Genomic DNA, 13,379 nt, shown 5'->3' with positions numbered 1-13,379 from the left:
TCAGAAAGCAGGTAAAAAGATGCCTCTATTTTTTTTTTTTTATATTATCCCTACTAAGTATTTTAGAATTAAAAAGTGTAGTCTCCATCTGCTTCAGGAGATAGGGTGGACACCGTGGTTCCAATGGCGTGAAGGTGGGTGGTTGCACTTCCCATGCTGGTAGGGAGGAAGCAGCCTGAGCAGGGAAGCACTGCTGGGGGAATGTTTATACAGTGCTGGAAAACAGCACCACTCCCTGCCAGCCTATTCTCATCTGCCTCTGGCTGACCACAAATGGGGGAGTACAAAAGTACTCACAATTTTCTTTAAAAACTCAGCTCTTCTTTACTTTGAACATGATTTTGTCCAAGAGGAGAACCAAGTCTTCTACAACCCTGTTTTTGGTTAAAATAACAGTAAATGATTTTCAGTGTTCTTGCTGTGAGCTTTGTGTGGTAGAGTGCTGTAAGCTGAGAGCAGGAGACTTGTGTATGCAGTACCTGCTTGTGTGAATGATGGGACAGGAGAGAAATGGGGTGCACACGATAGCCATGCCCATGGGCATACTGTGTCATACCATTGTAAAGAGCAAAGCCAAGGGGCAATCCTGAACTCACTGGCCTGCATTCAGGATGGTGCTAAATCAGTTGCATGCCTGGTTTTGGGTAGAACCTGTCATGCTACCTGCTGGTTCAGGGCATGGACAGAGAAATCACAAGTCTAGAAAAATAAAAAGAGAAAGGCTATACAGGCACACCCTCATTACATGCTCATACTGAAGGCAAAAGAGATATGTGAGGACTAGTTTTATATGCAAAAAGAATCTCTTGGACAAGCACTTACTAGCTGAGGAGGGACCAGGCTTTGGCCCAGGCCCCCTTCAAGCCATATCGTGTTTAATGTCACAAGCGTTCATGATGTGGACATTACACTGACAGAGTCCAAGTCATAAATACTAAGCTTTCAGATGGCAACTTTTGTTCCATTTCATCATTTCTGAATTATCTGGGATGCAGAAGGGTTTACTAAAACTTTTCTCTGCTGTTGGAAATAGGTTTTTTTCTTTTGGAGTTGTTCCCCAGTGGTCATTGTGTAAGATGACCTTGTGAGAGATTGAGTCTGCTGACTCAGAGTCTTAGCTCGAAAGATAGTAAAATATTCTGAAAAGTATTGAAATTTGTCATCAGTATTGCAAGAATAAGGTGATGAAAATCAAGAAATACTAAGCAGACAACTACATTAAAATTGCACATTTTAAATCAACAAATTTAAAATTACTTGGCACATATAAAGAAGACAATAAAGTCTCATTATAGACATGTCCTCTACTCTCTAGACTAAATTCTATGATCTCTCAGATCTCCCAAATTATATATTCTAGGTTCTTTTCATGGTGTTTAAATTTTAGCATAAATAAAAAATGACATGCCACTACTCCTCTGAATTTAAAATTAAGTCATTCTAACTGAGGTTTAATACAAAAATGATCATAATGCTTTTTCATCCTCCTCAGAGTTAACATTCATTACCTGCAAAACACATCAAGACTAGAAGGACATTGAAAATACATTCAGTAGGGGTTTTGTGGCAATTTTGCAGCAGCTTCTAATGCAATACAGCAGCACCTCTAAACCAAGCTCATACAGAGGATATATCGTGCCTATGAGTGTTCTGAGTTCACCAGCAGATGAAATCCATTTTTCAGTAACACAAATACTGGCTTAATTTACAAAGATTTATGGATCAATTTCTTGCCTGTAGGCTGTGTATCACAATCCTGTATTGAGCTTCTTTCATGCCCTTAAGGGCAAGCTTAAGGAGAAGCCTTTTGGATCACGTTTCCTGCCATGTAAGTTTTTAAAATTATGTGTTTTCTTGCTGGCTTTGAAAAAGTCTTAGAGATGGTAACCAAAATATTTGCTGACTTCTTTTAATTTCTAATCCTTCAAACTTTTCCTTCCAGGTGTACGGCTCACCACTAGCGAAGTGTGATACTTGTGGTGGCCTGAAAGGGAACACTCTACTTTCACTTACACACCAGTTTAAAATCTGATTTTTTTAAGCAAATACCTTTTATCATACTGGATTAAAACAAATACCTTTTACCATACTGGATTAAACATTTCCCCAACTATTCTAAGCTGTGTAATAAACAATAACCATGTATTTCCCCTTTATAACCCTAGGAAGCTGGATTACAAACTGAAAGCCAGATTACATTATTTCTAGTTCGTATGTTTTTCATTAGAAACTAAGACATGGCATACATATTTTATTTTTCATACTTTCATGATTTGCTGTTCACAAGTTTATACAACTGATATCTTTTCAGCATAGCTCCCACAGAAATTTCTGTTAAATGCTAATAAAAGTGAAAGACCGATTGAACAAAGAGCTGGCATAATGTTTCTCTCTCCCTTTCTCTGAAAGGGTCTGAGGTAATGGAAAAGCGAAAAAAGAAGCTAAAATCACATTCAAAAATGCAACTTATCAGAAAAAAATATATACCTGCAGTTTTCCTTCATGTTCTTTATATATTTTAATAAGGTTAGAAATTAAAAAAAAATAATAAAACACACTTTACATTTTGAAACAGGGACAAAAATACAAGTCTGAAATTCTGCAATTAAACTCAGTACTTCAAAAAAATTACTATATAATGTCCCTACTTGCAACTAGGTCCTAGCATTACAGTTTACAGAAACTTTCTAGTTTCTATGTGTAACATATTTTGTTTTGAAATTGACTAAATTTTCTGTGAACCATTACTAGAGTTAAGTATACAGATAACTCTGGAACAGGAGAATCTTATTCCCTGAATGAAAACTTAGTTGGTTTGTAAGAAAGAATTTCTGTTCTTATGGCAATGACAACATTCAGAAATATTTTTGAACTTTACAATTTTATTTAATGATTTCTCTGAAAAAAAATCTACTAATTTAAGATCAAAGGAACAGAAATAAATAGTAATATAGCTGATGGCTGTTTCTTTTTAGCTTATAGTCCTTGTAAGCCCATATTAAATCATATACTTAATTTATTCAGGAAAGATAGAAAAGGAAAAGCAATATTTACCCTCTACCATCCTCTCCATAATTAACATCTGTTAAACGTTGGAAGCCTAATCCACTGGTCAAGTCACAGGTATTTTCACTCGGAATGACAACTATTTCAGCTCAGTTAGCAGTGATAAATATTTATCCTGGTTCTATACAGGAGCCTAAATATCTGTTTTTATCAGCTGCATAAGCAATGAATATGTGATGTAGACTTAGGAGGGCTGTACAAGTGTACATCACTTATCTGCAGTAAAAAGTTGCTTCAAAAGGTGAATTTCCTATCAGAAAGAAAAATAAAGATATTTGTTACACTTGATCTTCGCTTGGTCTTAAAGGTGTTTGAGGCATGAGCTGAGCCTAGTATTATAATTTCATACAACATCTTTTGTATATCTATATTTGGATCTCTCTATATATTATTTAATCAATATAAGTAACTCAGTTTCAAACATTAACAAATTATACCAGTAGTCTCTCTTAGACTACTCACATTCCCAGAAATTTCATTGCTTGTTTGAGCACCAGGTAACATAAAATACAAATCTTCCTAAAACATGAACAACCAGTACCTTTGAATTTGGTTATCAGAATTTAAGAAATTGATATGCAGTAAAATAAGTACAAAAAAGGCATTCAATTTGCTTTAGTGTCAATTTTTATGTATAGGAAATCTGAAAGAATTTTAATAATATTTGAGACTGGCATGTAAACATAATGCAATATAGTGAATTACCATCTACACCAGAAATTTTGTGAAAACCTTGCTATAGTGAGGATAAAGGATTCTGTATGAACAGCGAAAACTTTGCTTTTGATTGTAACTCCAAGGAAAGAATATGTCTTATTTTCTGATATGTTAAGCAGTAAAAGAGTTGTCTTAATCTTTATACGAAAGTCAGTCTTCAGGATATAAGCTATTTACAAGAGTGTTGAGAAGAGTGAAGATCATCAGTACTGACAAGAGAATATGAGTATTAGCACGCTGAGAGTATAAATAGAAGTACTAAAAAGTGTACTTGTTATCTACTGCATGGTTAATTCTTAGCAGAGTGGTCGGGCTGTGGTAGTGGTGAAGGATATTGAGACGTCTTATTTTTTATATTTTACCTCTGTGTATCAAGTACAAATACTGAGGATATAACTGCTATTTAACAGAGGCGAGGAGATCAGAACAAAAGTGAACTGCTTACTTTGCCAAAACCATTACTAAAATAGATACAGTGAGACTGGACATCCTGTAATATTCCTGCTGAATAAAGAAAGAAAGGGACATGAAACAACTCAAACTTTCTGGATTTCCTACTGGCACAAAGATTTTGTATCGATGGGTACATAAGTAAACAAGTTGCAGAGAGTAAATGTATTTCTATGCTACTTGTTGCAAGTATTTTTAAAGCAACGCAGAGCTTTTTAATTTAGAAACATCATACGCATTTTTACAAGCAGCTGGTGTTTAAAGTATGTTGGTAAGAAAATTGCAGTTGATGTTTTCTCTGCTAATTTGGTACCCAGGGACAATCTTGAAAATTAGATCTACATATGACTAACAAAAATCTGTTGTACAGTGTAATTAACTGAGCTGAGGTAGACCCTCAGAAAATGACACTAAACACAAGAAGTCTCAGAACTCTTGTGCCATGTTTGTATTATGATTCATGCATAAGCCAGCTCCAGTGGAGCCTCTGGAAGCAGCCTTCATCCCTGCTGAGCAGGGGTACTGCGCTCTCTGGTGGGCACAGAGCTGCCATGGGCAGAAAGCAGAGGGGAGTTTTGGGAGGTGGTGGCCACCATAGCTGTACCCATCCCAAGTTCCTCATGTGAAGCTGTAGCTGCCATGCATTAGCCCTGGAAAAGCTGCACCTCCTCCTGAAACATGCAGGAGTGTCTCCTGAGCCCAGTCCTTCTACCAGCAGCTGAGGGCTGCCTGGCCTTTATATGCCCACAGCAAATACTTTAAGTTAGAGACACACCTGACCCTCTCAGTGTGGGTCTGACTTGGGGGCCTGAGGAAGCCAGAGAGGTTTTTTAACCCCAGACCAGTATGTACCATTACTGTCATGGTCTGGCTACAAGGAAACCTCAAATGCCCAGAGGCCTTTGCTTTTCAGCCCTGTCCTGGCACAGTTACACCAGCCAAGGGCAACAGTACTACTGGCACCTCCCAAAAGCTAGCATTTATGAGGTGAGAAATAGGGCAGTGGAGGGGCAGGGTTCCCCTCCTCTTCCCAGCCATGCGCCTGCATGGCCAGAGGGCATCCTCAGGGCTGTTCTTCAGGCCATGAGCTGGCCCTGACACTGCATCTGGCTGAACGCTGCAGACAGAATGCTGGACTGAGGTACCATGTGGGTAGCTCGGAATGCAAAAAGCAAAACAATATTAAACCTTAAGGTACAAAACCTCAGCTGCTGCTGAACCATCTCAGTGGCCACTACAACGTCTGTTCCACCTTTTGAATCTTACAACTATTTCTGCATGTGCCAGTAGGCTCATAGAACCTAGCTGCTTTTATTTTCTGTTGGGAATATCAGCAGTATGTTTTGACCTTCATCCTGAAGTTCCCCCAGACTACTTCAGAGGAGAAACCATTCTGACAAGGTTATACTAAAACTGAGTGGACCTGACACTTTGTACATGTTTAGGTAAAGACTGACAATCCAGGAGTTGTCGATCTCTGTAACTCCTCATCCTCTACTCCGAATTTCAAATATATTAGAAGGGGGATCTTTTCATCACAGCAAGTGTCTTCCAAAGTCCCACATCTATCACAGTAATGGCCTGGTCCATCCTTGCATTCAGGTAGTGGCATTTCAGCTCAAGATGCCAGCCCCTCCTAAGCACAGTGGAGGCACTCCACAAGAAGTGACATATGCATGCTATGCCTCTTAGATATTTTGTAAGTTGGCACCATTAGCTCCTGCCAGAAGACACATCAAGGTGGCACCACAGCTGTCGTGCTGCTGAGGTGTTCACCAAACCTCCATCAATCAGGAAAACCTTGTCCAATCCCAGGTAAAGCTTTTTGCTGCTTGCTCCAGACATGCTCTGATGGCTTCACAGGACAGCTTGCACTCACTGCTTAGGAGTGGTGACTTTGCTCTCCAGTTGTCACTATGGGGGCACAAGGTGGGCAAAGTAAATGTCATGTTTAGAGCAGTTAATCACTCCTTGAAGAAGGCACATGCATTTTGCAGCATGACAAAGCTTTTATGAAAGGCACCTGTATATGTTTAGGTTTAGCAAATGTGTACATATCCTAGACAAATATGTTTGAAATAAATGTTAAAATCAGTAATTGAATTCAAGGTTTGGGTTCTCTTCTTTTAGTTGCAGATGTAACCTGATTCCCCGTGACTGTAGTAACTAGATCTACAGCTACAGTTAGCAGAGGTGGAGGGAACCACTGCAAGAGAGCTCAATGAATCCGACTTCACGCAGTGAGTGAGACAAGAGCACCATCTCGTGGTTTTCCCTTTCCAGAACAATTTCATTTAAAAAAAATCCCTAAACTCCAGTATAATTTCCTCAAAAGGGGTGTCAGTCCTTGGCTTTAGGAGGTGGGAAGGGAGTTCTTATTTAGAAACTTAATCTAGATTCCTTATTTTTAAACTCTCCTAGTCAGGGCAAACTTTACGTTTCAGGGCTAAACAAACAGAACTTTTTTGAGAGTGGTCACTGACAGAGCTATGACTTTTACACTTCTCGTTTTTTTGGTTTTTTTAAAACCCATTCAACATGCTTAAATTTTGCTTCCTTACAGTGAAACCTTTGGCTAGTGAGCACATCTGGCACATGCTGCAGTTTTGCCACACGTTAGAAATCAGGCTCTGAGGTGACCTGCTGGGCTAAGGTGATGCCTTTTCCTGGTCTTAAAATCAGGAGCCAAACACGGTTAGAAGGGGAAAAGGGATTTTACCTTGGTATTTATTTTAAGGATCCTTAGGTGCACACGTCCAGGTCATATGCATCGAGATGCACCCTGCCGAGTCTATCCCCAAAAGACCGGGTATATCATTATAGGTCTTACTAATTAGCATATCTATCAGAGATTCCCCAATGAGAGGGTCAAGTGAGCCCCCCTCCCCAAGGAGCCTTCCCCTGGATGGTTCTATCTTGGTTTACACAATGTGTTCTGGAGAGGACCTTGGGGTCTGGGGCACACTGATCCCTAGCTACGAAGCTTCTAAAATGTTTAGTCTCCTAGCTTGACAAACAAGTCCAAGAATGTAGGGAAAACGCACTAGGAATACAGAAGTTGTAAAAAGGTATAACAGGGGTATAAAAGAAAAGGCAAAAAATCTTCATGGCATCAAAGGTGCCAGCAGTTGCAGACTTGAAGTAAGAGGGCTGTTTTTTTCTTGTTTTTATTCTTACAGGTTCCACGGTCCTCAGAGCACAAAAGCTTCTTCTGGAGGATATGTTAAACTGGTAAGTGCATCCAAACTTGTCCCTGTTCATACAGGTGATTCTATCATCACTATCAGGCACTTCTCTTCAGCTTCTCTCCTTGCTGTGGTGAGAGCTGAAATTGCCTTTAATGATTTGCAGAAAGGTGTAAGCACCTCGAGTAGCTCCTTGGGTTTTCCAGGACAGCACAGTAAGTGCAAGAGAGAAGAACTGCAAAACACAGATACTCAATATTGATTTCAGAAAGTCCTAAATGCCTGCTTCTGCCTGTCTCCCAGCTAAGGTTGGGATGAAGTTAAGGGATAATCTGTCTTCACAGCTGTTCAAGATGGGGGGGAACAGCTTCGAGACAAAGCAATTTACAGAGCAGAGAAATGTCCCGCCCTTCCTTACCAGGCAGAGCCATTCCTAGAGATAAGCAAATAACTGGAAGAAATCTGTACTTGCACCAGCCAGGCAGGAGACTCTGGCAGTCTGCAAGTATTTATCACCCTCTGTAGATCTGAAAGGCAAATGCAGTGTGGGTAAGAAGCTTATCACATTCCTGCAAAGTCACTGGAGCTGCCAACCGCTGAGTTTGGAAGTGGTTTTTGACAACAGCTGCAGTACCTGAGGAGCACCCATCTCCATATGGCAAGTGCTGTGCTCTTGCCCCAGGTATGACTCACACCGATTGCATATCAAAGGCACGGCCAAGATAGGCTCAGCAGAGACATTAACGATCTGCATCTACAGACTTTCACACCTTTGGCGCATAAATCGCTCTCCTCAGCACTGGTTGGGGCACCTACTAGTAGTAACACCCATCATCCTCACTCTCTCATTCCAACTCCCCTGCTGCAGAGAGGGACACCTTTCATTAGACCAGGCTGCTCAGAGCTCCATAAACACTTCCTGAGCTGAGCATGCACAATTTCTCTAGGAAACCCATTTCAGTGTCTCTAAACCTACTCTCTCCTAACTTTGAAGCCATTGCCACTTATCCTGTCACTACCTACACTATAGTTCAAGAAGCAGGACATACAGCTCCATCGTCCTAGTCTGTTATTTACTTACCAACAGGGGGAGAAAACCACCCCAGATAACTCCACAAAATTATTAGTCTATTTCTCAAAAGTTCGCCTTTCTTTACTGTGGGATCAGGAATATTTTACTGACAGTGAGCTAGTTCTGCAACAGCAGCATAAGTTCAGCCAATAGAAAAATTTCCATTGAAATGAAAAGGAAGCGTTGGCACTTTTGACACTATTGGCAATTATTGCTACGAGCCTTTAGGTAAAGCTGCAAGAATACAGCATGACAATTGATTCAGTACATTTTACACAAACCCAGGAGGACTTGCACTTTGTTAAATCAACAACTTTAAGAAGCACATACTAGAAAACCTGCAAAGAGAGCGTGAGAAACAATGTTTTAGGACGATAAACAGGAAGGCCAGATTTGGCAACCAAGTTGTTGAGAATAGTCGTTTATTTTCACATTTACAAGACAAATATGAATAATATTTACAAATATATACAAATATTAAAATTAGCTTATGATTTCAAAAAAAAGTCAAAGTATTTTTTAGCAGTATAGCCAACATACAGTACTTTTTTTTTTAAACTTGGGAAAGGTTCAAGGAAAGCTGCACATTCTGAAAGAAATGAAGGAAGAGCAATTTGAGATTCACAGAAGAGAAACCATCAGAGAAAATGGTATTATGAATGTCGACATTTTAAAATCAAAGGCAAAGCTCTGAAAAATCATAAAATCTAGTCTCCCTCATATTTTCACATTAAAAGGGGCTTCACTCACCTCACTTGACAGCACTAGAAATGCTTTTAAAACCCTTCTGAACAGGATGATTAAATGGTACAGAGGAATAACAGAATTAACCATTTTTATTAACATGGAATAGCAGAAAGCATTCTCTTTTGTGGATGATTAAAAATAACTTATACGGGCCATTTGCCAATTTGTATTGGGAGGGATGGATCACAATCTCCTTAGATTCTGTTTGCTTTTCTTAGTCCCAGGAAGCGGCCCTGCCGTAGAGTTGTGTTTCACTGGTTTGCTGCTCACACAGTCACTGGAGCTGTGGTAGCTGCACATGCACTTGGTGCAAAAGTCAAAGCCACAACTTTCACGATTGCACGTTGCTCTTTGGAGGTAGGAATCATACTTGGCAGGTGAGCCACAGCGATGGCAAGCTTTAAGGCTTTCAGTGTTTTTCAAGTTCCTGGCAGCCTGTTGGAAAAAGCATACACAGAAAATCATGAGCAGAGGGTAAATACACTCTCCAAATACTTCCTGATATTATCTAAGTGCCACAAAACATACTATAACTTCTCCTAATATAGAGGGATTAATTAAAAATTTAGCCTAATTCTTGTTGCATCAAATTCTGATGAAGACTGAACAGGAATAATCAGTCTATAATTGCAAGTATTTTGTACTGGAATAGAGGCAGCCAATTTTGTATTCTTAAAATTCAAAAGTTAAAGGACAGGATAAATCAAAAGCAGTAAGAAAAACAGCCTTCCCGAATCTTCCAAACCTCGTTCAAGGATGGTGATGTAGTTGTGTATAGACATATAACAAGAATAAAGTTTTAGACTGCTACTAAACAGTTGTACTTTTACATTCCTAGTGCTACAAAGTCCTATAATAATAATATTAATCTTGATCATATTTTCCAATGACTTTTTATCTTCTTCTCTTATTCCACCAATTTGCAGAATAAGACTTTTGAGCTTCAGCATGAAACCTTTTTCTAGTTGGGAAAATCATTTGCTTATTAACAGACAATAACTTCCATCAAGCATTTTTAAAAGTCTTACAAGATATAGGTGCAGGTCTACATTGCAAGTATGTGGAAAAAAAAAGACAGCTTAAGAAAAATAACAAGGTGAAGGGAAACAGGCTGTTACCAGTTACTGACAACTCCAAGTGTGTTACACACTATAAATATGTAGCTTAAAAAGTCATTTGAATGCCAGATAATTAGTTGGCAAAAAAACCCATAAAATGACTAAAAGAAATACACATTGCTTATTTTTCTAAAGATTGGAACTAAGAACTATTAAATCTTTGGTCCTTTTTTTTTTAATTGTCCCTCAGTTTTGAAGTAAAATTGACAGTTTTTGTGATATTACTTGTCTGAAAAACATGTGATTCATTATAAACCCATGGAAATGAACAGGGAATGACTAACTTTTTAATATCTGACCAAGACAAAATTTAAGCCAAAAAAAAAAAAAAAAATCGCTAAGTGAAATTCCTAAGAAAGAAAAAAAAAAAGTATGTAGAACATCCCAGTATATAAATATTCTCTACTTAGCTTCTGACATGATCTTAAAATAGGTGTGCTAAGCAAAATTTGGCAGCCATGCTAATAATTACAAGCACTTGAAATTGGTGATACTACTTTCAAAAATATGCTTTACAAGGTGTTTGTTTTCCAGAAAACATGTGAGAAATTAAAAATTAATGGAAACCACCAGTTACCTCAGAAAACTCCGTGAGCCTGCTGTGATTCTTAGATGCTTTGGACCTGGTGCTTTTTTTGTTGGAGTTTTTTGGTGGGGCTGCTTTCTGAATGGAAGCTAAGGACACTCTGTAGAGAACATACTCTCTTGTTGCAGCATGCTCTGGTGCCTTAGTGACATTCTGATGAAAAGAAAAACAAAAGACTTCAATTTGAGAAGAGAACTTACCTGATACTGTGTTTTTTGTTTAACAGAAGTCAACAAGTAATTTTTGATCCTTCCTCCAGGTTTCCAATAATAAAGCATCACACCAAGGAGTACTACTGATTTTACCATGACCTTCAGAGTCACTTCTGTTATAAATGCATAAAACAGCTCCCTAGTTTCCAGTTCAAAACCAACCATCTTGTATTATGTAATCCTACTGTCACATTAACACAATTATTTAGGCAGAGCATGTAACCTATTAATCAATTTTTCAAAGCAAATATCAGTACTTCCCATTTTTTATGGTGAACAGGAGTGCTTGAAGCTTTCTTTGTGAAAAATAAACTCCACCCACCAAGTTTCCAGTTTAAGCTAAACAAAAAAGCATACAACAGAATGGAAGAAATCAAACTTTGTGAGATGAATATTCAGCGGTGTACAAATGTTTTACCCCAACAGTACTGTAAAATACTACATAAAACTCAAACTGGTTGACAACCTCACCCTGTGGTAGATCCTAAGCCTTAGTTTGTTGTCTGTCTCTCTATCTCTCAAGAAGGAAAAACACTCCTAGTGTTTTAAGGGTCCTGACTTGATAAAATGCAAGGCTAGTGTGAATGGATCCAGAATTTTTATTTCATAGGACAAAGAGGCATTAGGAATAGCTCATAGTGCAAAAAACTTTTCAGTTTTCCATAGCAGGCATGGTGGACTTCAGCGACTACTGCTATAAACAGAGAACCTGATTCACAGAGCCAGCTGAGTGGTTTATCTCTGTCTCTCGCCCTTCTGGATCAGTGGGGATGCTGAAGCAACCAAGCCTCTGCTGGGAGTCTCTAGGGCTGTGCTGGCAGTGACTCTCTCCTTCCTGCCTTCCTCTGTAACACAGGACATGTGAAAGCTCTTAAGAATATCTGCATCTCTCCTTGGGTCACCTTCTCAGTCAACCTTCCTTGGGGTCCCCAAAGTCACTGATGTAACTAGCAATACTTGAGACAGGGCATCCTAACAGGACAAACTCAGACACTCCAGTGACAGTTTTCAATCTAAGAAACTCTTCTGTGATCTCTTAAGGCTAGGAGGAGACCTGAAATAGCAGAAAGCCACTGAGGGTTCAGTGCAGAAACTTACAGAAAGGTTTTTCACAGCTCTGCTATATATTTGGAAAATCCATTTATCTTCTTGTAGAATCTTCTGCCATGTTGTGCTGACTTTGGCAAAACTGCAACGACAGTACAAACATATCAGTTGCCTCCTAGAAAAGGGATTTATTTACGAGCAAGAATAACTGTAATCTCTTTCTTTTTCTATGTAAAGATAGAATATGTTCACAGGTGTAGTCTTTAATTTGCTTTCTAGGGAAAAGACACTCTCCCTATGTATCATGGCTTACATTGCCTGTTCATGTTTTAATATATTAACATAACACAATACTAAACATTGAGTAAATGTCACAAGCTCCATATATAAAACATTAAGGCATCGGATTAGGTTTTTTTCCTTTCCCTGTGAAATACAATGACATCAATATACTTACTTTACTAAATCCATCTCACTGAGATGCCTTAAAATATTTGCTAATATATGCTTCAGGTTCTTTTGGAAGAGTTCAGCAAGAATGTCTATTCTATCTAGCCCCATTTTCTTTCCAATTAAGTTACAAAGTTCAATTTTTCCCTTGGAAACAATTCTGTCTACAGCAGCCCAAGACTTAAGATTTCTTTTGCCACTTTTTTTCAAAGTTGAGCAAATCACTTCTTCATAATGGATTACTGGCAATAGTGTCTTCTTTGAAAACTGTTCTTCATTTTGGTTCTTCATGAGACAATGTTTTGGTGTGCCACAGAGATTCCCAGCCAAAGGTAAACTATCCTCATGTTCTATTGCATCAGCATACGGAGTACTTAACATAGAGGAATAACCGCTGTCCTCATGAAGTTTACTGCTTTCCATTGCCTCCATTTCACAGATACATTCATCAAGTCTCTGGGTTATTTGGTTGTTTTCTTTGTTATGTATGGGTCTTTCTCCATCTTCAAGGTCTAGACTTCTGGTGGCTGCATGGTATGAGTCACTAAGGAGTATTTTCTGATGTTCTTCTGCACAGCTTTTACAAAAGCCTCCCTCATAATTCAAAGGGCAGGATTTTTCCAGCCTTGTTTTCTCCACAGCACATCTCAATGGTGTAAACCCAGCATGAAGAGACACACAATCACAATCACGCTTCATTTTGCAAGAGCGGTTAAGGTTTGATTTCAT

General features: G+C 38.8%; 1 protein-coding gene across 1 annotated transcript; it reads right to left on the bottom strand.

The window, feature by feature from the left end:
• Positions 1 to 9,392: 9,392 nt before the first annotated feature.
• On the bottom strand, positions 9,393 to 13,379 carry FBXO5 (F-box protein 5; the record flags this gene model as incomplete). The annotated part of the gene is made up of 4 exons (XM_082277074.1): positions 9,393 to 9,672; positions 10,933 to 11,094; positions 12,252 to 12,342; positions 12,658 to 13,379. The coding sequence occupies 4 exons, from the start codon at positions 13,377 to 13,379 to the stop codon at positions 9,421 to 9,423; spliced, it is 1,227 nt and encodes a 408-aa protein (XP_082133200.1). The 3' UTR covers positions 9,393 to 9,420.

This window comes from Coloeus monedula (assembly GCF_965178545.1).
Source record: "Coloeus monedula genome assembly, chromosome: 2".
NCBI classification, from domain to species: domain Eukaryota; kingdom Metazoa; phylum Chordata; class Aves; order Passeriformes; family Corvidae; genus Coloeus; species Coloeus monedula.
Note: the sequence above shows the minus strand (reverse complement) of the source record. Positions and strands in the feature narration are given on the sequence as shown.